We start from the raw sequence: 18599 nt of genomic DNA, 5'->3' as shown, positions 1-18599 counted from the left end.
TATTATAAACATCGATTGATTCTTGAGTGTCTTACGTCGGTTTTATAACTACTGAGGAAATAGTGCGGAGGGAAAAACATAAAACAAGATAGTTTAAAGCTAACCGATGGCTATCAAATAGGAATAAAATGTTTTTTTTTTTATTTTGTTCTTTATAGACGTTGTTTTTCTGTTGAAAGTCCGTGCCAGAATTTTAAGATATTTAAACTTTTGTGTTTCTTATCCAGTTCTTTTGTGCCACAGAGGAATATTAAACTTGAAAGACAAAATCAGTTATATTTGTAGGCAATATTCCACGTACGTATATTTACTATTTGTCACCACAACCTGAAAAGTAGCTATTTTTTAGCTAGCTTGGCCCAATAATCGATAGGTGACAACACTGGTCGGCACATCCCACTCACTCAACAAATTGTTTACCACAAAAACCGTGCTGAAAGTGACCAAAAATTAAGTGCAGCACGGCGCTGAGAATTTGCAGTAATCCCAAGACGCCCAAGAATTGATTCCCGTAGCGGTGTCCACCCGGATTCCAGTCCACCGCCACCAGCACGTCATTCCACTTGGGGAGCCTTTCGGTCGGATCGGTCGAACAGTCCCGATTGCCCGGTCGTCCACGAACGCTTATAAAATTGGCAAGATAACTAAGCAGAGCGCAAAGATGCCGCCAGCATCAGCGGTAAACAACAGCAACGCCGCCGCCCAGGCGGCAAAAGCAGAGCGGGCGGAGAAGCTGCGCGGGGCACTGAAGGGCTTCATTGTGGCGGACCGCCAGCGGCGCCAGGAGGAGTTCGAGGCGCAGTGCGAGGAGCAGCGGCTGCGACGGGAGCGCGAGGAGGTAGAGCGCCAGAACCAGGTGGCCCTGGATGACACACGCGGCCAGATCACCCGACTGGACGAGCAGCTGGCCGACCTGCACAGCCAGAAGCATCAGCTCACCGTCCAACTTAAGAAGGTACTCAATGAGGATGAAACGCGCAAAAAACTGGCCAAGGAGAACGAACTATTCGCCATTCAGCAGGCGGCGGCCAGTGGCCCGGTCTTCCTACCGCCCCTGCGTATTCAACACCAGCACCATCCGCTGATGCAGAAGGTCTGTACTGCTAACTGTAGGATTCAGGTTCTAATAGTCTTCTTTTTCGCACAGCCCCCGTCCGGCGGACAGCCAGGAAAACGTGGCAGGAGTCCATCGCCGCCGAGTCAGCAGCAGGCTTACTACAAGAGCGCCGCCAGCTACGCCCAGCAGAGTAAGCCAGGAAGAGGTCAACAATGTGGTCCCTGGACCTCCGATACAGTGAACGCTACATCAGGCAGTCAAAAACATGCACGCAATTTCAGTTGGATTTTATTAGCTTGAATATAGGATCTGCTTATATTTGATTAGTCATTGAACTGGTTAGCACATATGATTTAGATTTCAGCAAAAAATATTAGTGCTTTTTGTGATGTCATCAGCTGTACATTTTGATCGAAGTGAGATCTATTGAATATTAGCACTAATAACTGAACTTCTAATTTGGAAAAATTTTTAAAAAGCATCGTATCGTATAAGTCAATGATCAACTTGATCAGGTTTTGGATTGGCTTCTTAAATGTAATGTATTTTTCATAGTAAAAGAGCTTGGACATTATTATTACTGCATTATATATATACAATATGTATTTAGGGCTTCCTGGCAGATAGCTCGAGTTTTAAAAATTCAACTGCAAACTGGTGTTAACTGACGGTGTGATACAATCACCGGTTGATCTGTTGTGCGGAGCTTTCGCTGTTGTTGATTAACTGCTCGCTAACACTCCGTCCTGTTCATGAGAAACTCATTTTACTGCGCACACTAACCTCTAATAACACAGGCACACAACTTATGTTCATTTCGCTATTTGTTTACGATCGATTCGCAGAACACGATGACTACCGTCGTGCCGCGGACTATGCTAGATTATCATGGAACAGTAAGCACCTTACTTGCAATACCAAGCCCGAGATCCTCCGTCGGAACGATCGCAACCAAGATTCTCCAATGAACACTCGCTTTCCTTCTCTTCCAGAGACATCGGCGCAGTATCCGGGCACGGGAACGGTCTTCTATCAGACGGTCGCTCCTCCGCCGACGACGCAGCACCAGGCGGACGCCCGCTTGCAGTCTATCTACAACTACAACCTTCCCTTACGCCAGGCCTACCACGTGGATCTGCCAAGCGCCACGGTCAGCAAGCCGCCGGATTCGCAGTCGCCCAAGGCACCGTCTCAGTCGCAGCCAATGCAAGTTCTCCACATCAACCTCGACCAGCCGACCATCTCGCAGGCAGACCTGGTGGCTCAAGCTGGCGGCAGCATCTCGGTGAAGGCCTCGCAGCCGCACGTGACTATGGAGAAGCTACCGGACCGCTACCACATCGAGGTGAAGCACGACGGCCAGCCGCCGAGCCACGTCCCGCCTCCGCCACACCTGCTGCCGGAGGGCGTCATCTTCAAGCCGCTGCTCAACGAACTCTCTTTGCACAGTAACGTGCTCCAGATAAGCAGCAGCCAGGTGGGTCTCATTCTCATTCTCAACAATAATAGATATTTCTTTGTGGCTGATTATGCATTGCATCATCCCAGCATTCTCATCCAAACAAGATACATTTACTTCTTTGAAATTAATGTTCAAGGATAAGGCTCTAAGAGAATTGTTATCAAAGCTCCAGCAATGTTTCCATGACACCACCAAACCTTTCAAAACGTTTATCAAATCGAACGCATTACAGAGTTCTATGTACATGCTAGAAAAGCTAATTTAAAAAAATATATTGTTGCGGTTAGAAGAAGACCCAACTTCTCATCTACTGGTTAACATATTTGACTAATTTACAAGGATGAACTAAAACCAATAGTCATTTGACTAACACCTGACCAGTTTCCTCCACAGAATCCGAAAACAGCCGGAAGCATCACACAGGGCTATGCCCCTGGACGAGGTGGATCCGCCCACGAGCAGCAGATGGCTCGGCAACAGTTGGCGATGCTGCCTGGCCAGCCGGGAGCCCCGTCCGGATCCGTCTCCGGGTCCGCCCAGCCGCCTCCTGGTCAGCAGATGCATTATACGCGACGATTGTACTAGCCACGACTGTGAGCTAACCCCTTTTGTCGCTACGGAACTCACTCACTGATATACTTACGATTTTAAAAGGACATTATACTGATTACGCTTCCCACGTGGAGTCGGATACACGAAATAAAGCACACAACTATGGCCTCCCTATTTTCCAATCGATAATACAATACTGAAATTTGATAGTGACTGGTATAAATGGATTGGTGTACTCTGTGGTGAATACGATATAAGATCACTTTGGCTTTTACACGTGGGGCCAACAGCCAAATTGATCTATCTAACTAGAGTTTATTAAATTCTGGGGAATAGAAATTTGATTACTTATACATGTATGCTTATAAAAAGCAGATTATCCTATACAATGGTATGCAAATAAAAAAAAAATTTAGACAATTATTCGCTAAAGTAACAACTCTTGCGACTTGCGATTTTGGAATATGAATTCACTTAACCGCTTTTTATAACAAAGTTCTTTGTATTAATATCTGATACTGTAAGTCTAGAAAAATTAAATTTTTCTGTTTGCTCAGCTGCAATCCGAGTATACAGATAGAAAACATATTTCCATGATTTGCTAAAGGTGTTGTGTCTTAAAACGCTAACAATGCTAACTTTAATAAATTTCCCACTCTTTTGTTTCATTAAAATGTTGTTCACTTTGCTACCAGTTGATACCCCGCCCACATGGGAAGGTTTTTCCGCGGATCTAGTAAATTGCTCGAGAGTCGCGTATGTACATATGTACATACATATGTAGATCTGAATTTCGACCACGGGCTTTTCCTCTACAGTAAGCGTCCTCCCTTGGGAGACAATCTCACTTAAGTCATTAATTTGTCGCTAATTCGACGTTTACAGAAAGTATTCGCTCGAGGAAGCTAACCAGAAGTGCAAGCAAATGAGTCATAATTGATTCTATTTTGTCGATAATTGGGAAGCCAACACAGTAACAAAATTTTGCGTTATATAGTGTTTTTTCTACCGTTTCCGTTTGGTCTCTTTAATGTATCTATTTAATAAATCATTTATCTTCCAAATAATATGAATATTGGTAATTAATCGATTATTCTCGGTTCATATTTCACATTCTGTATAGTCTTAAAATGTCTTGATAAGTGATAGTACTTATCGTCATATATATATTGTTCTTACGTATTCTAAAGGAGAGGAGAAAGGAATGCTTTATTCTTGATAAATTCGAAATGGAACATAAATAGATAAAAAGCATTGCCGATTTGATTGCGCAAATTATTGGCGTAAGAGGAATTAATGAATGAGATCTTGATCGCAGGTATCTATTAGATATATTTAAATTCACAATTCCATTCCGATAGTGCGATTTCCGATCGATGCAGATTCTAATTTCTCTTCGTGTGCCGGGCGCTGTGAAATATATTTAAATACGGAACAACGTGAGGTTAATTGTGCGGAGCACACTTGTTAATTAGGAATGTCAGCGGGCGCGACAGTTGGCGCTCTTCTCCCAAATCCGAATATAATGCTTCCAAGACACGTTTTCATTGGATTACGTAAGCTGTAAACCAGTTTATGATGTGGTTGCTTGTGTGACAAGGAAAAGCTACACACAATTACAACGCCCTTCTGTCCGGTAATTAAAAACGGAAGCCGTTCCCGAAGCCATAGTAGGGTGAATACTGAGACCTGCAGCACATCGGCCCAAACTGGTTGACTTTAGGCCACTTTCAGGGAAAATCCGCCCACGACAAGCTGAAAACCGCAAAAACACGTTCGCGTGTGGAAATCGCATCGAGAGTTTTGTGGTTTTGAGTAATTTTTCTGTAACTCAAATGTTCAGATCACTTTTTAGGTATTTTTATTTTCGCTAAGTGACGTGTAGGATTCTTTATCTATTCACTAATCCGAATCAGTAAATATTCTTTATAGTTGTTGTTACTTTTGATCTTTCGAAATACTTTTTTTTAATCTTTGAACAAGAGTTGTAATTGATGTGTATATAGTTTAGAATATAACCATGTTCACTTTTCGTTATTTTAAATACCGAGATATGTACATGCAAACACACTTTTCCTGTTTTTGAGGCTGCCTTATGTGACCACATGATCTTATAAAAACTTTTTTAAATGTAAACAAAATTAAGTTTTTTTTTATATCTTCAACGTGAGGTTTTTGCTCCCAATTTCAAGCGAATCTCTAATTTAATTTCCTATTGGTGGGCAAAAACAAACTTCGACCGCAGCAAATTTGCATAAATAAACAAAGGGTTTAGTCAGCGCGATTGGTAACAGAGAGTGGAAAACAAGTTACAGCAATTACCGTTGCGGGGAGGGGGTGGCAAAGCGAACCAAAACAAAACGAATTATGCTAGTGTATGTGTGGCTGTGTGTGTGAATGCGGCGCAACAGGCGGTTGGAGCTGCTGTATCGCTTTGGCGCAGCTTTTGACCGATCAGTTAGCATCGTGAACTGCTCACGAACGGTTCGAAAAACGGAGCGCGCGTAAATTCATTCAGCAAACGCCAACCGCGGAATACTCAAGGTGTGTGTGATATTTGTTTTCAAACTGCGTGTGCTTGTGTGTGTGAGTGAGCAAGAGCGCATCTGCCAGTGTTGTAAGGTGCCAAAAGTGCGATCTCGACCGAACCAGTAGTTGTCCCACTCGCACTTCAGTGAGGCAAAAGTTAAAGTCTGTTTAGTAGCAAAACAGAATTGCAGCGAAGAAAAGCGGAATCAGCGACAAAATTAGCCATTAGCAGCGGTTTACATATAGATTAGGCCAGCAAAGCGACATAACGCCCGAGTGGTAAAGTGCGATCCTCCAGTTGCGGTGCGCAGCCCGAAAAAGCCTAACCAGCGACCACTTTCCAGTTATCCAATGGAGTCGGCCAAGGATTTTGTGGTGGCCAAGTACCAAGGCTTATGTAACTTCCTCGAGCGGGACACCCGCGGCAGCGAGCTTGCCATCTACGGCACCTCGGCTCTCATGGTGGCCGTGGCCTATGCGAAGCGGAAGCCAGCCTACCTGGTGCGCCAGTTCAAGCAGCCATCGCACATCCCGGAGCGTCTCATCAGCGAGCGCGTCATGCACACGGGCAGGATCGCCGGGGTCAAACAGCAGGAGCAAGACACCCTGCTGATGATCCAGCACCGGCCGCTGATCCCAATCTTTACCAGCCGCAAACGCCTGCTGCCCGTCAAGCTGCCGGGCGTGCGCGTCAATGCTAACGGCTACTCCTGGTTGCAACAGTGCCTCATCGGCCGCGAAGCCACCTTCCTGCCCCTAAATGCCGCCAAGGGACAGGACTTTGTCGTCTGCCAGCTGTGCCTGGTCCATCCGCCCCGGGGCAACCGCCTGCTGGACGTCTCGGAGACCCTGCTCAAGCTCCGCTTCGCCCGATTCGTGCAGGATGCCGCCGCCGCGGTTAAAAGGAACGGAAAGTACTACCAACATCTGAAAAAGGTGGAGCAGACCACCGCGGAGAAGGAAGCCTTTCTGTCCTGGGCCTCCGGATATCCCTACATCTGGCGCCGCTATAACGAACTGAGGCAGCGCTGGTTGCCCAAGGAGAAGCTGCTGCCGGAGCTAGTACGCTGATTGCGATATTCACGCTCCTGCCTAAAGCTTAGTTACAGGGCAACGTTGCTACCATTAAGTTAGTTCTATGGCCAGCTACTCTCTATATTTGTATTCTGCCTTTTTACTAACTATAATATAAGACAGCATTTGTTTACAAACTCTCGAGCACAAGTACACAAGTCAGTCTCAAAGGCATATTAGTGAAGGCATATAGCTAGCGACTTGCCAACGACAACGAATCAAATGCCAATCGATGCCCTGGCGGTACGTGATCGTGTGCTAATTTCCACACCCAGTAGAGCAAAGAAGGTCAGCATTTTTTAAATATTTAAATAAGCGAACTGTTTTTACCACGGATGACATCAGTGCGTGTGCCTGTGTGTGTACGTGTGCGTGTTTCCTAAATAAAATGCCGAAATACCTAACTTTTTACGCTTGTATCTGAATTTCTTAATTCCATTCCATTTTTTCGTCTACCAAACATTCAGTTGCAGTTCTTCATCCATCTCCAACAGAAATCTCTGGCAAAACTCAGACAAAATGAGCTGCGGAATCTCCATGGTTAAATATATCCTATTTATATTTAATTTGCTCTGTTCGGTGAGTAGAACACATCTAGATTCTAGATTTCATAATTCTTCAGCGTAGTCGGTCAAGCTTACATCGGTTTCTCAGCTTTTTAGGCTCGCAGTGAAATCATAACGAAATAAACAGGTTTTCTTAAATTTGGTGTTTTGAGTATTGGCTGAGAAAGTCGAGGCCCACAAAACTGATCACATGCATACATAATTACAATTTAAAAGCGCAGAAGGCAGAGCTTGAGATCATCAGCATTTCCAAACCAGTTATTAAAATTGGGCTACGTTTGTGACGTAGCGGTACCCAAAAAATTCTGTATAAATTTGTGTATACTGCGTACATATATGTTTACTATGGGCTCCCAAAACGAGTTTGTTTTGCTTCGGTCCCACAGTCAACATGCATCCCATTAGTTGAAGTCAGCCCGAGGTTAACTGGTTTCAAACGGCAACCAAACAATTGTTGAAACGCCAGCCAACGGTGGCATTTCGTTATTGTTGTGCAACTTCTAACTCACTGCCCCAAAGTCACTGCACCGCCAGGTGGAACTGTACTTCGTCCAACCTGTTTGGAGCCCCGACTTGCAAGTGGGAAATCTTACTGCGTCGGAGGCCCACCACATTATTCGCGTCACGCAAACATGGCAGTAATTCTCTACAGGCGGAAAAAAATCAGCACACGGCGCGAATTTAGTAAAATGAGTGCGGATTACGATATATAAAATGCATAAAACGAAAACACTCATTGTAAATGAGGGAACTCGGTGAACGAAAAGGATGAACAATCTATTGGAAAGAGGTCATTTGTTTGACTAACATGGAAACATATAGATATTTTGTCTCTGTAAAAGTCTTCCACTCCGTCTGGCTATGTTCAGAGTTGTGTAATGGCTTAAGGGGGCCTCACCCAAAAATAGTTGACTTAATTAAATGTGAACTTGCTCCCATTGAGAAACGCAACAGCAAAATTTCATTACACTCGCACATGAAGAAATGGAAACGGGGGTCGTTGGCGGTACACTTGAACTCGATTTTCCACGGATTGGTGTGGGTTGTCCGAGCGATATAGAAACGCCAGACGAGTGGGTGTACTGGTTAGTATTATATTTAGAGCAGTGTCGGAATTGTGCTCTCTTCTGGCCGGATCCGATCCCATCCGATCTGATCCCATGAACTGGTGAGCTCGGCGGCTGAGTCATGCTGCAGTTTGGCAGAAATCCAATAACTTGGGGATTTGACTACGTCAGCCGATAAAAATCAAAGCCAAGCCAAAGTAAATTTGTTTTTGATAGTTATCGTAGATGGCCAGGCGTTTTTATTTATAATCTTAATTAACGAAACCAATCGGATTGATAAAAGATAAGCCTTTGATAGGCATGCAAATAGTCAATTTGATATTCCGTAAACGAAAAGTTCTAGTTATTTTTCTAACAGGCATGAGGCAGCTTGTTAACGAAACTAAAAAGTTTTATTTGGATAATTATTTTCATGTCATTGATTATGATTTTCTTGAATTTTTCTGTATCCGGAGATTCAGGCAATTTTGTATTGCAATTCTCATAAAACAAACAATTTGATAATCAAATCATTTAAATTTATAAACTGTTACTTTTGCCAGCATAAAATATGAAAGGAAAGGGATATGAAGCAATTGTTTCTTGAAACAATTTCTTTCAAAATCTGAGGCCTGGAGGAATAAAGTTAAGTTAGACTAGACTAGCCTGGTTGGCTTAGGATTGACTTACTTGTGTGTGTTAAACTTACCAATTCCCTTCCTCAGATATGCGGCATCTTACTGATTGTATTCGGAGCTCTGCTGTTCAGCAAAGTCCACAACATCGATGATTTCGCGGAAGCCTTGCGAACTCAGCAGGTGCCCGTGACGATGATCATCCTGGGCACCATCATCCTGTTGATTTCCTGGTTCGGTTGCTGCGGAGCCATTCGGGAGTCGTACTGCATGTCCATGACGGTAGAGTACATACCCTGAACTTTGCCATTCATATCTAAAAACGTGGTCTTTATGACAGTACTCGATTCTACTGTTCGTCCTGATGATTGGCCAATTGGCCTTGGTTATCTACATGTGGGTGCAGAAGGACAAGTACCTGGAGATCATGGGTGATGTGGTCGAGAAGGCCTGGGACAATCGCACCCGTCGTTCCGACTACATGGACGCGATTCAGATCAGCGTAAGTTATCCGTACGAGGATATCCGACACATCTTTAGCTAACTTTCTGTCCCCCAGATGAAATGCTGCGGACGCAGTGGCTACACCGATTACTCCTTCCAAGGCAGGTTGCCTCCCTCCTGCTGCAGCGATACCAACAACTGCCGCCTGGAGACCGTCTACAAGCGGGGATGCAAGGTCACCTTTGTCGAGTTCTGGGACAAGAACAGCGACATCATTAAGTATGCCGGCCTGGTCATTGCTGCCATTGAAGTAAGTTTTCGCCCACAGTGAATGAATCAAACCCAATTGATCATCGAAACTAGCTGCTTCCTAATGTGGAGTTCATTATGTGAATTTCGGATAACTAAAATGTACAAAGTATTGTGATATTTTTCCCTAGCCTGGCAGTTTAGTTTGGTGTTTTACCAAAAATAAACTACTAAAAGATGGTTTACGTATTTTCCTACGTTATAGAAACAAGAGATGTATATATATATCTTCTTATACACCATTTTCTTTTCTTTCAGTTTGTGGGATTCGTTTTCGCCTGTTGCTTGGCGAACAGCATTCGAAACTATAGACGCCGTGCGGAATATTAATCGATGGACAAAAGCCTTGCACTAATTTTAATTGAAACCGAAAGTACGAATTATGTTGCCCAATTTTACGAATATATACCTGATACAGATGGCCATTGAAATTTTCATAATCTCAAGCTTAACCAGCAAATCCCATGACGAATGCGAAATGATCCTTTTGTAAGATCGTTTGTTCAAATTTATACTGATTGTGCTAATATGTTTAACTGTACAAAATAATTTATACTCCTAGAGATTGCAATAAACGGATACATTTATTTACATTTCACGGAATGAGTTCAGTTTTTGTATTAACGGTGAAGCGTTCTAATTTAAAAAGTCCCAAAATGGCAATTTTATATGGCAATAATTTGCGTAAAGGACCTTTTTTTTTATATGCTTTGAGGCAATCGCAATAACGTTTTAATTTGCGCCTAATATGTGAGTATAAATAGAGGTTGCCAAACCCAATAAAAAAACCTTGATTACAAATCATTATCAATCATTGCCTCTATTGACATATATCAGTAGAACTAACCTATTAGAAGACTATATTTAGTTGGCTTTGTAGGTCCTAAACGAAATCTTATCTTCATAAAGCCATTTCATCTATGAAGGGAACATAGCCGTTTTTTAATTTCAACGGAAAATTATTCAGCCCTGGAAACCCCTTGATTGATAATCCATAAATCGATGTGATAAGATCGGGGACTCACGGGGAAAAGAAGTCCCAGCAACGAAATATGTGACTCAGCGTACACAGTGAACTTTTGATTGTTGATAAGGGAAGGTGTGAAAGGTAGAAAGCGGAAGTGCTGAATGATTCATCTTAATAACGATCTAACGCCCCCAAGATGGAGTTGCACGAGTGCTAGATAATATTCGAATACGAATGAATGAATCAGTGCGTCAAGGACGTAATATTCGAGGGTCGGTCCACAACCAGGTTCCGCTATCTCGTGGGTACAAAGCGATCCACCAAGTCCAAGTACGTAGGCATCGGAGCTTCCAGCGCAAGTACATACACAACTTTATTGCCGAGATAAGAACGCGTCCGATAAGATGAGGACTCCGAATAAGCTTTAATAGCCGGGTGCTGGCAGAAGGCCAATTCAGTTTGACGAAAATCGTTGCTTCGAACGAACGGATTATCCAGCTAACCAAAGAGCAAGCCGAACAGAAGCCAGCACCATGAACTGTCTATCCGCGATGTTCAAGTACTTGCTGTACTTGCTGAACCTGGTGTTCGTGGCCGGTGGCGTCTTGCTCATCGTGGTGGGCTCCATCATGCTCTCCACGATGGGCAACTTTACAGCCTTCGACGGAGGCGTTAGCACCAAGACCATCCCGATCTGCATTATCGTCATCGGATGTGTCACCTTTGTGGTGGCCTTCTTTGGATGCTGCGGCACCATTCGCGAGAACGCCTGCTGCACCACCATTGTAAGCACTTACACTTACACTTACCCCACTAAACCAAACCGAATACTGACTGCTCTGCCCTCTTTTCCAGTACGCCATCTGCATGCTGACTCTGTTCGGCCTCCAACTGGCCCTCTCCATTTGGATCTTCGCGGCCAACGACAAATTCTTGACTAGCATGGGCAAAGTAGTGGACAAGGCCTGGGATGAGAACAATGCCGCCCAGGGGTACCCCATGGATGCCCTTCAATTGGCCGTAAGTTCACCGAAAATCATCCGCAGATGTCATTAGTTTCAGCGAAAGCAACAATATTTTCACAAGATTTCCAGAATTTTACAAACCTAATTTGTTCCGGATATTAACGTAGCTATTTCATTGCAGTTCACTTGCTGTGGCAACTCGGGATACCAACAGTATGATGCCGTGCCCAGCTCCTGCTGCGGTTACAAGGATCGCAACAAGGTGTGCGAAGAGGCAATCTACACCCAGCGACCTGGCTGCCAGACGGAGTTCGTCGACTTCTGGGCCTCTAATACGGACCTCATCCGGTGGAGCAGTCTGATCATCGCCCTCTTCGAGCTGGGCATCTTCATCATGTCCTGCTGCCTGGCCAGCGCGATGAGGAAGCGCTAGAACCAAAGACTGACACAACTCCTAGCTATAGCCCAGTTCCTATCATAAATCCAGAACACAAATTCCTCACTCGCCGTAAATAAACCGGAATAGGTTAAGCCCAATGAAATATTATTGCTCATTCGCTGTCTTCCTCTGGCTACCGTCTATCTAATCAAGACAGGTTGATGTTTTTCCAAAAAGTATGTTCTTATCGGCCCGTAAGCCCATTGCCGCGTTTCCGAGATCAAATGCCCTCAGAAGTGAATCACCTCCATATGGCAATGGCTATCGATCTCCCCAGCGCGCACCGCCCAGGTCCCATTATCTATTTCGTTTCGGTCATGATTATGATAACAGGCACTCGCGTATCTTTCCGATAGCACCCATTTCTGTTGGGCAACTTAAAAACAGTAGCCCATCTGGACGACCAGTCCAATCGAACGACAGTAAACGACGCGAGTGAGCGATAAAATCAAAGCCTCCCACAACTCCTTTGGATAAAACTATTGTAATTATTTTATTCCACTAAAAAGAGGAGCAAACTACTTTCAAAATGGGTTGTCTATCGGGAATAGTCAACTTTATTTTATATATTGTCAATATCGTGTTTTTGGTAAGTTGAATAAACAAATAAAACGAACTAGAACTAATAATGTAATGTAACTTGCACCAATAGACCAATCGCTGGGTGCAAGTTCTAAATTGCATTATAAAACATTTTCCAATAAAAAATGTTCCCAAAAATGTTGTAAATTTATTTAACCGTATCCTATGATTTTATATTTGCATTTCCTTTAATAATACCTCAAAGTGCGCACTGGAAAATGGGATATTGCATTTAAGGCTTTCTCGCTAATGTTCTTTATTTAATTAAATAGACATTTACATAACAACTTTGTGCTACAAATATCGAACTAGGAAAACTTATTCTGTACAATTTAAAGGAAGTGTTATGAAGATTGAAAATTCAGAATTACGCATCGCTTCCTTTCAATTTGCTTTGAGTCACAAGGTGTATTACTATTATTCATATAAAAGTGCTGGCATAGATAATAATATCTATCTGTAATGCAAGTGGACGTACACGAATTTTATCAGTTGATTGACATTATCAGTGATTTGTAATATAAGTAATGAGCCCAAATGATCTTCAAAAGGTGCACAAATTAACACAAGTTGATATTTTAGCAAGGCCAAGTTGGTGTAAATTAATAATCATGTATATAAATAAATTAGGACCATTTTATATTAAATGGTGTTTACCTTTCATATTAAATATGTAGGTACACCCATAATTTACAGAGGTAAACGATGCAATTCTTATTTTACAAAGTATGTCAAAACCAGAAAAAATGTGATTCCATGCAATCAACGTTTTTTTTTTCTAGCCATATCCGACTAAATGTGAATAACATTAATTATTTCTTAGGAAAAGTATAAAACTTGTTTATTTAATCACAATATTAACTTAAAGAATCATCTTAAAGAGCTCAAAGACCGACTTCCTATTGGCTATTTCCAGAAAAACCAAGCGTTTTCTCTTTAAAAGCTATACGTTAGTCAATTTTGAGCGAGTATTCTCAGATACTAATGATTTTAAAAATGCAATCATTAAACATTTTGTGAATATGTATGTGGTGTAATTATGGCTGGGAAACGGAGATAGATACTTACAATCCGCTGACTACTTCTAGATCGTTGGCATCCTGTTAATCGTGCTGGGCTCGATCATGTTATCCGATCTGAGTCACTTCGATGCTACGGGGGATGGGACGGACACCAACACCATCCCCATCTGCGTCACAGTCCTGGGAGGCCTCATCTTCGTGGTGTCCTTCTTCGGGTGCTACGGCATTTTCAGGCAGAGTGTCTGTATGACCGGAGCGGTAAGTTTGGGTGAAGAGCATATCAGAAAGGAACTCTAGCTAATGTAATTGAGGTTGATTATTGCAGTACACTAGCATGGTTTTCGTGCTCTTCATTCTGCAACTGGTGCTCACCTGTTGGGTTTTCGTGAACCGATCTGCCTTCCTGGGGGATATGAGCAATCTGGTTAATTTGCTTTGGAACTCCCAGGACTACAATGCGATGGGCGTGCTGGAGGAAACCTTCGGCTGCTGCGGCGATACCGGCTATACCAACTACAACAACATCGGCCTTTCGGTTCCCGGAACCTGCTGCGGCTACCTGGACCGCCAGGCCACCTGCAGCACCCCTTCGGTCTACCAGTCGAGGCCCGGCTGCAGTGCCAAGTTCGAGGAGTTCTGGAACGACAACATGGACATCATCCGCTGGTCCGGCCTGGGCCTTTGCATCTTCGACTTGGTCGTCTTTCTGATCGCCGGCGCTTTGACCAACTGCATGCGCAGCCAAAACGCTGGTCGCCAGGGTTACGCCTAGACTGCGGAGGAGCAAGCCTATTTATCTATTTCTACTTATTTTATTATAAAACACTTTTTTCGAGGCGTGCCGATATTAATAACTACGTCTAGACTTCGGAGGAACAAGCCTATTATCTATTTATACTTATGTTATAAACACTTTCAAGCCGTGCCCATATTAATAAATATCGCGACATGTTTTTAATTTCTCGTTTTAAGATATGTTTGTCAAAACAGGTCTCTAGCATCACGTCTTACCTAATTGGCTTAACAAAATCTAAAGATTATTTGTTCCTTCCAGTTTTTTCCTGCAGGAACATAACGCATCTTGGGTTTGTGCTGTCATCCTGGACAGGAAACTAAACTTTGGTGAAGCATACTGCTGTAGCTCAGCAGTAGGCTTTTATATTACCCATGTGTTTTCCGAGAAATCAAGGACGAGTTAGTGTGTAGCGATTTCGAATTATTATGTTTTATTTGTTTGTTCGAACGAGATTGATGCATATGCATAAGTTACGAAAGCGATTGATATGGGCGACCAAAATGCAAAGCGAACAACAGGTCGCTAAGCCAAAGGTGCAAGTGCGAGAATTCAAGATAGAGGGAGCGCGAGAGAGACGAGCTTAGTAAAGGAAAGATAATCCCACAGCTGAGGTGTCGTCGAGATAAATTGTGTCTCCAACGTTGGCAATGGAGAAAAACTTGAACACATACTACGTTGTTAAAAGCTTTGTTGTCAAAATTGTTTTGGCTCATGTCTCCAAGGAGCAAGCTCTCCCTAAAACACAAGGTGGCCATCAGTTTATGCTATGGCTGAGTAGAATCCTGAGAACAATGTGCAACGTGCGTACTAGTGACATAGAAAGAGATCTGGCAATGGAGAAATGTCCTACGGAATGTGCAGTAAATGCGATAAACATTTAGACTATTTATTTCTCTATATAAATAGTTATATCATTATTCATTACCTTAATGTTTTAAAGAAGTTAGCATGTTTCGGACATCTAGATCCTAAGGATTTATTCAAATTTCTCAAAGTGTTATATTGTGTAACACAGATGTAAAGTTAACAGCCCAATGCTAAGACAATTATATCTGCTGCAACTTAACAGCACGAGCAAGAACTTAATTGTGTAAATTTAATTTGGTTCAAATTGAAATTTTGACGTTGAATAGTTTAGTCATATAGCAATTTTTAGTAGCATTTTGTCGGACAAGCCGTAATAAAAGTAAGGCCCAAGGAAACCTTCAATAGTGAATAACCGACTTCAATATTACATTTGATTGTGAGCATGATGATATTAATAGCATAATGGCCGAAAATGCTGCAGAATGGTGGAATACTTTATAGCACAATACCTAGCATGGATGAAAGGCCAACAAAGCTTTAATTTATTTGAAAATTAAGTTTCAGGTGACTGGAAATAGAAACAAACAAAAGTTAGATTATCTTTAACAGGCAGATAAAACAATCAGTCATCCTCTCTCAGGCTCAGAAACATTACACACAGTAATTAATTCTAGTCGCAACTACACCTGCGAATAGACGTGGACTGTCATATTGAATATACTCACCCGGCTATAGCCAAAACCATCAAAAAATGAAATGGCTTAGAACACATAGTATTTTCAAAGAATTTACACATCCAAGAGGAAATCAATGAATACCGTACCTTTCCCTCGCTTAAGTCCCAGTAGCAATTTACATTTAAAAACAAGAGATAACTCTACAGTCGAGTTCCTCTCATAGTCGATACACGTTACACAGTTAATGGAAGTGCGATCGAAATTTTAAAATTCTCTTCAATATCGATAGAAATTGGGAAAAGTTTTTAAAAGCTTAGAAATCGGCCCCGCATTACAAAACAGGGATATGGATATGGATACGGGCCAGTACATATATATTTAATAAGTTAACACCTAGCATTACCATACTCAACCTGCTTTAGATTCTAAAGTTAAGAAGGGCGTTGTTATATACAAATGTAACCGCTAGGTGCAGCTCATATGATATCTCGGAAGCAGTCGCTTTCTTTTATCCATATCTCGATCTCCCTTGCACTCTTATTGGGTAAGTAAGGGGATTCTTACAGTCGAGGTATTCCATTTCTTTTTCTCTATAGGAAAATACTCTACAAAGCCCTTCGCCAGGACCTTAGGTCGGGAGATAATCCTAATACTATACTACTACTGAAGATTTATCGTTAGTAGTTCTGGCGTCTCTGAGAGTTGCGGGTCTGGTTGGCCAAGCAACAGGCGAAAATGAAGGCCACAAGCTGCAAAAAGTACCAATCAATACCAATCGAATTAAAAATACATTCGACTCAATATTTACCTCAACAGCAGTCACACCCAGGCCAGCGTACTTGATGATGCTCACGTTGGTGTCCCAGAACGAATCGACGGCTTTCAGACAACTGGATCGCGTCATAACTTGGGTTAGTTCGCAGGTTCCATTGGAGGGCGAGTCGCAGCAGGAGGCGGGATACGTAGTGCCGTAATCAATGAAGCCGTGCAAGCCGCAACACTTGAACTGGAATCGGATATATTCTCGATTATGCAATCTATTTGAATCATGAACTTTTGAACTGCTTAAAACAACAATTCTCTCAGAATTGCAGATTACAAAAGGTAGACTAACATCGTTGAATAACAATGAATTAAACAAAATTTAAATATATTTTAGGGCAAGAAGAGGGATCAAGTCTCCGTTAACATTGACCACCCATTTTGGAGTCCATCGAAACCGATGAAAAGAACTCACCGATCGCTGCAGTGTGTCCATAAGGAGGGCATCGGTTTGGCGTTGATCCCAGATGGTCTGGACGATCTTCTCCAAGGACTTCTGTATCTGCACATGGTCCACCCACACGTAGATAATGAGGGCCAGCTGACTGACCAGCAGTACCAGCATGACCACAGAGTACTGTAGGGAGGGGGCAAGATAGATTCAATTGTTCCACACAGCAGGGCAAGCATCATGGAAACCTACCGAGGTCAGAGCACAGGAATTCTCGCGAATGGCGCCACAGCATCCCATGAAGGCCACCAGAAAGACGATGCAGCCAAGGACCAGGATGATGATAGCCACGCTGTTGGCCGTAAAGGTCTCACCGACACCCGAGAAGTCCTTTATGGTGGACACCATGATGGAGCCGAAGGTGATAAGCAAAATGCCGCATATCTACGATGGAAAACCCAAGAATGTGCTGTTAGTCAATGGCTTCGGCAACAGTCATTGTTGGGGGTGATGAATCAGTCCTATTGGATAATAGTCACCCCGCCCATGAATTGTGTTCGACCGCACAACTTTCTGAAGCGGATTGATAAACCTAAAATGTAAAAACCTAACTAGGCTTGTGAATTTACAGTGTGAATTGCTCTTGACTCGTCGCATCTCTGGGAATTTCATCACGAATACTAATATGAAAACTGTCTACGAACGTATAGCATTACTCATGCCCTTATCTTTCCGAGTACAATGTGTTTTCCGACAACTGTTTCGGCTCATTAGCCGTAATTACGTTCGCCATTGGCATGCAATGATTTATTTAAAGAATGCCAGGTTTCTAACCTTATGCACCCATTTTCCCGGTATTCGATAAGATAACTTTTGAAAGGCTTTTGAGAGGAGTATCCAGGACGCTTTGGACGGAGTCTTGAGCTTCGAGAGTTTATTTGCCACACTTTGCCAGATAAGATACCGACCGGCCGCTTGTTGACTAATGGATATCTTTGTATCTCTTAATGAAACTGGTCTTACCACGAACAGTATGTTGAATATGAATAGCACATATTTTACAAAGACGCCACCGCAATCCATTGCTGAAATATGCTTTATTTCACTTGGTTGCGATTAAAAAGTAAGTTATTCGATGCGATTTCTTTCGTGGTCCGCTTGTTACTGAAAAAATTCGATATAAAACAATATTATTTATGAGCGTATTCACTATCGCAAAAAGCTTCCCGATAAGGAAAGCGTTGACTGCTTTGAAAGTATGCAGTTGACTCCCGAAAAATATGTGGCATTGACTGAAATGATATATAATATGGATTAATTCGGTTATATTTTTGTGTCAAGTCTTATATTTAAGTTTTAAGTTGACTAAGGTCCTTAGGTACCAAGTCGATGAACAAGTTTTAATGCCGTGTACAGGCGTAGTAATATTTAAAATAGCCCGTTATATGTTGCTACAA

General features: G+C 42.6%; 6 protein-coding genes across 10 annotated transcripts; 5 read left to right on the top strand and 1 right to left on the bottom strand.

The window, feature by feature from the left end:
- The first annotated feature begins 350 nt into the window (after positions 1–350).
- Positions 351–3278, top strand: LOC122621319 (G protein pathway suppressor 2). Of its 3 annotated transcripts, none has more exons than XM_043799162.1 (5): positions 351–1093; positions 1148–1247; positions 1903–1953; positions 2050–2534; positions 2913–3278. In XM_043799162.1, exons 1-5 carry the CDS (start codon positions 662–664, stop codon positions 3102–3104), a joined length of 1260 nt encoding a protein of 419 aa, XP_043655097.1. In that variant the 5' UTR covers positions 351–661; the 3' UTR covers positions 3105–3278. The 3 variants fall into 3 exon arrangements, with proteins under 3 accessions (XP_043655097.1, XP_043655089.1, XP_043655105.1); XM_043799154.1 differs by having other exon boundaries at positions 2901–3278; XM_043799170.1 differs by lacking the exon at positions 1903–1953 and having other exon boundaries at positions 352–1093; positions 2901–3278.
- A 2225-nt stretch (positions 3279–5503) lies between these two features.
- On the top strand, positions 5504–10272 carry LOC122621495 (23 kDa integral membrane protein). Of its 2 annotated transcripts, none has more exons than XM_043799365.1 (6): positions 5504–5615; positions 7142–7253; positions 9012–9203; positions 9262–9423; positions 9481–9675; positions 9933–10272. In XM_043799365.1, exons 2-6 carry the CDS (start codon positions 7194–7196, stop codon positions 10002–10004), a joined length of 681 nt encoding a protein of 226 aa, XP_043655300.1. In that variant the 5' UTR covers positions 5504–5615; positions 7142–7193; the 3' UTR covers positions 10005–10272. The 2 variants fall into 2 exon arrangements, with proteins under 2 accessions (XP_043655300.1, XP_043655309.1); XM_043799374.1 differs by having other exon boundaries at positions 5553–5615; positions 7169–7253.
- On the top strand, positions 5633–6962 carry LOC122621406. Of its 2 annotated transcripts, none has more exons than XM_043799267.1 (2): positions 5633–5879; positions 5945–6962. In XM_043799267.1, the coding sequence occupies exon 2, from the start codon at positions 5952–5954 to the stop codon at positions 6669–6671; it is 720 nt and encodes a 239-aa protein (XP_043655202.1). In that variant the 5' UTR covers positions 5633–5879; positions 5945–5951; the 3' UTR covers positions 6672–6962. The 2 variants fall into 2 exon arrangements, with proteins under 2 accessions (XP_043655202.1, XP_043655194.1); XM_043799259.1 differs by having other exon boundaries at positions 5633–5884.
- An 823-nt stretch (positions 10273–11095) lies between the features above and the next one.
- Positions 11096–12148, top strand: LOC122621511 (23 kDa integral membrane protein-like). Its single transcript, XM_043799384.1, has 3 exons — positions 11096–11426; positions 11497–11661; positions 11788–12148. The coding sequence occupies exons 1-3, from the start codon at positions 11175–11177 to the stop codon at positions 12037–12039; spliced, it is 669 nt and encodes a 222-aa protein (XP_043655319.1). The 5' UTR covers positions 11096–11174; the 3' UTR covers positions 12040–12148.
- A 145-nt stretch (positions 12149–12293) lies between these two features.
- On the top strand, positions 12294–14607 carry LOC122621431 (23 kDa integral membrane protein). Its single transcript, XM_043799289.1, has 3 exons — positions 12294–12634; positions 13716–13907; positions 13975–14607. The coding sequence occupies exons 1-3, from the start codon at positions 12575–12577 to the stop codon at positions 14419–14421; spliced, it is 699 nt and encodes a 232-aa protein (XP_043655224.1). The 5' UTR covers positions 12294–12574; the 3' UTR covers positions 14422–14607.
- Positions 14608–16233: 1626 nt separating this feature from the next.
- LOC122621471 (23 kDa integral membrane protein) lies at positions 16234–18319 on the bottom strand. The gene is made up of 5 exons (XM_043799334.1): positions 18166–18319; positions 17395–17586; positions 17167–17328; positions 16738–16935; positions 16234–16678 (listed from the first exon to the last, which is right to left on the bottom strand). The coding sequence occupies exons 1-5, from the start codon at positions 18223–18225 to the stop codon at positions 16607–16609; spliced, it is 684 nt and encodes a 227-aa protein (XP_043655269.1). The 5' UTR covers positions 18226–18319; the 3' UTR covers positions 16234–16606.
- Positions 18320–18599: the final 280 nt, after the last annotated feature.

The sequence above is a fragment of the Drosophila teissieri genome, chromosome 2L, assembly GCF_016746235.2.
Source record: "Drosophila teissieri strain GT53w chromosome 2L, Prin_Dtei_1.1, whole genome shotgun sequence".
Taxonomy (NCBI): domain Eukaryota; kingdom Metazoa; phylum Arthropoda; class Insecta; order Diptera; family Drosophilidae; genus Drosophila; species Drosophila teissieri.
The sequence above is the reverse complement of the archived record's forward strand: the minus strand, read 5'-3'. Positions and strand labels throughout refer to the sequence as shown.

What these genes read in the sequence shown, in the direction of transcription:
- LOC122621319 (XM_043799154.1), top strand. Translation starts at nt 662, where the DNA reads ATGCCGCCAGCATCAGCGGTAAACAACAGCAACGCCGCCGCCCAGGCG. An exon ending in ACCATCCGCTGATGCAGAAG is followed by an intron (nt 1,094 to 1,147) that starts GTCTGTACTGCT and finishes TTTTTCGCACAG; the next exon opens with CCCCCGTCCGGCGGACAGCC. An exon ending in CGCCAGCTACGCCCAGCAGA is followed by an intron (nt 1,248 to 1,902) that starts GTAAGCCAGGAA and finishes ATCGATTCGCAG; the next exon opens with AACACGATGACTACCGTCGT.
- LOC122621471 (XM_043799334.1), bottom strand. Translation starts at nt 18,225, where the DNA reads ATGGATTGCGGTGGCGTCTTTGTAAAATATGTGCTATTCATATTCAAC. An exon ending in ATTCCTGTGCTCTGACCTCG is followed by an intron (nt 17,329 to 17,394) that starts GTAGGTTTCCAT and finishes CCCTCCCTACAG; the next exon opens with TACTCTGTGGTCATGCTGGT. An exon ending in TGGACACACTGCAGCGATCG is followed by an intron (nt 16,936 to 17,166) that starts GTGAGTTCTTTT and finishes ATCCGATTCCAG; the next exon opens with TTCAAGTGTTGCGGCTTGCA.
- LOC122621431 (XM_043799289.1), top strand. Translation starts at nt 12,575, where the DNA reads ATGGGTTGTCTATCGGGAATAGTCAACTTTATTTTATATATTGTCAAT. An exon ending in TTGTCAATATCGTGTTTTTG is followed by an intron (nt 12,635 to 13,715) that starts GTAAGTTGAATA and finishes GACTACTTCTAG; the next exon opens with ATCGTTGGCATCCTGTTAAT. An exon ending in GTGTCTGTATGACCGGAGCG is followed by an intron (nt 13,908 to 13,974) that starts GTAAGTTTGGGT and finishes TGATTATTGCAG; the next exon opens with TACACTAGCATGGTTTTCGT.
- LOC122621495 (XM_043799365.1), top strand. Translation starts at nt 7,194, where the DNA reads ATGAGCTGCGGAATCTCCATGGTTAAATATATCCTATTTATATTTAAT. An exon ending in CGTACTGCATGTCCATGACG is followed by an intron (nt 9,204 to 9,261) that starts GTAGAGTACATA and finishes TCTTTATGACAG; the next exon opens with TACTCGATTCTACTGTTCGT. An exon ending in TGGACGCGATTCAGATCAGC is followed by an intron (nt 9,424 to 9,480) that starts GTAAGTTATCCG and finishes TCTGTCCCCCAG; the next exon opens with ATGAAATGCTGCGGACGCAG.
- LOC122621406 (XM_043799267.1), top strand. Translation starts at nt 5,952, where the DNA reads ATGGAGTCGGCCAAGGATTTTGTGGTGGCCAAGTACCAAGGCTTATGT.
- LOC122621511 (XM_043799384.1), top strand. Translation starts at nt 11,175, where the DNA reads ATGAACTGTCTATCCGCGATGTTCAAGTACTTGCTGTACTTGCTGAAC. An exon ending in ACGCCTGCTGCACCACCATT is followed by an intron (nt 11,427 to 11,496) that starts GTAAGCACTTAC and finishes CCTCTTTTCCAG; the next exon opens with TACGCCATCTGCATGCTGAC. An exon ending in TGGATGCCCTTCAATTGGCC is followed by an intron (nt 11,662 to 11,787) that starts GTAAGTTCACCG and finishes ATTTCATTGCAG; the next exon opens with TTCACTTGCTGTGGCAACTC.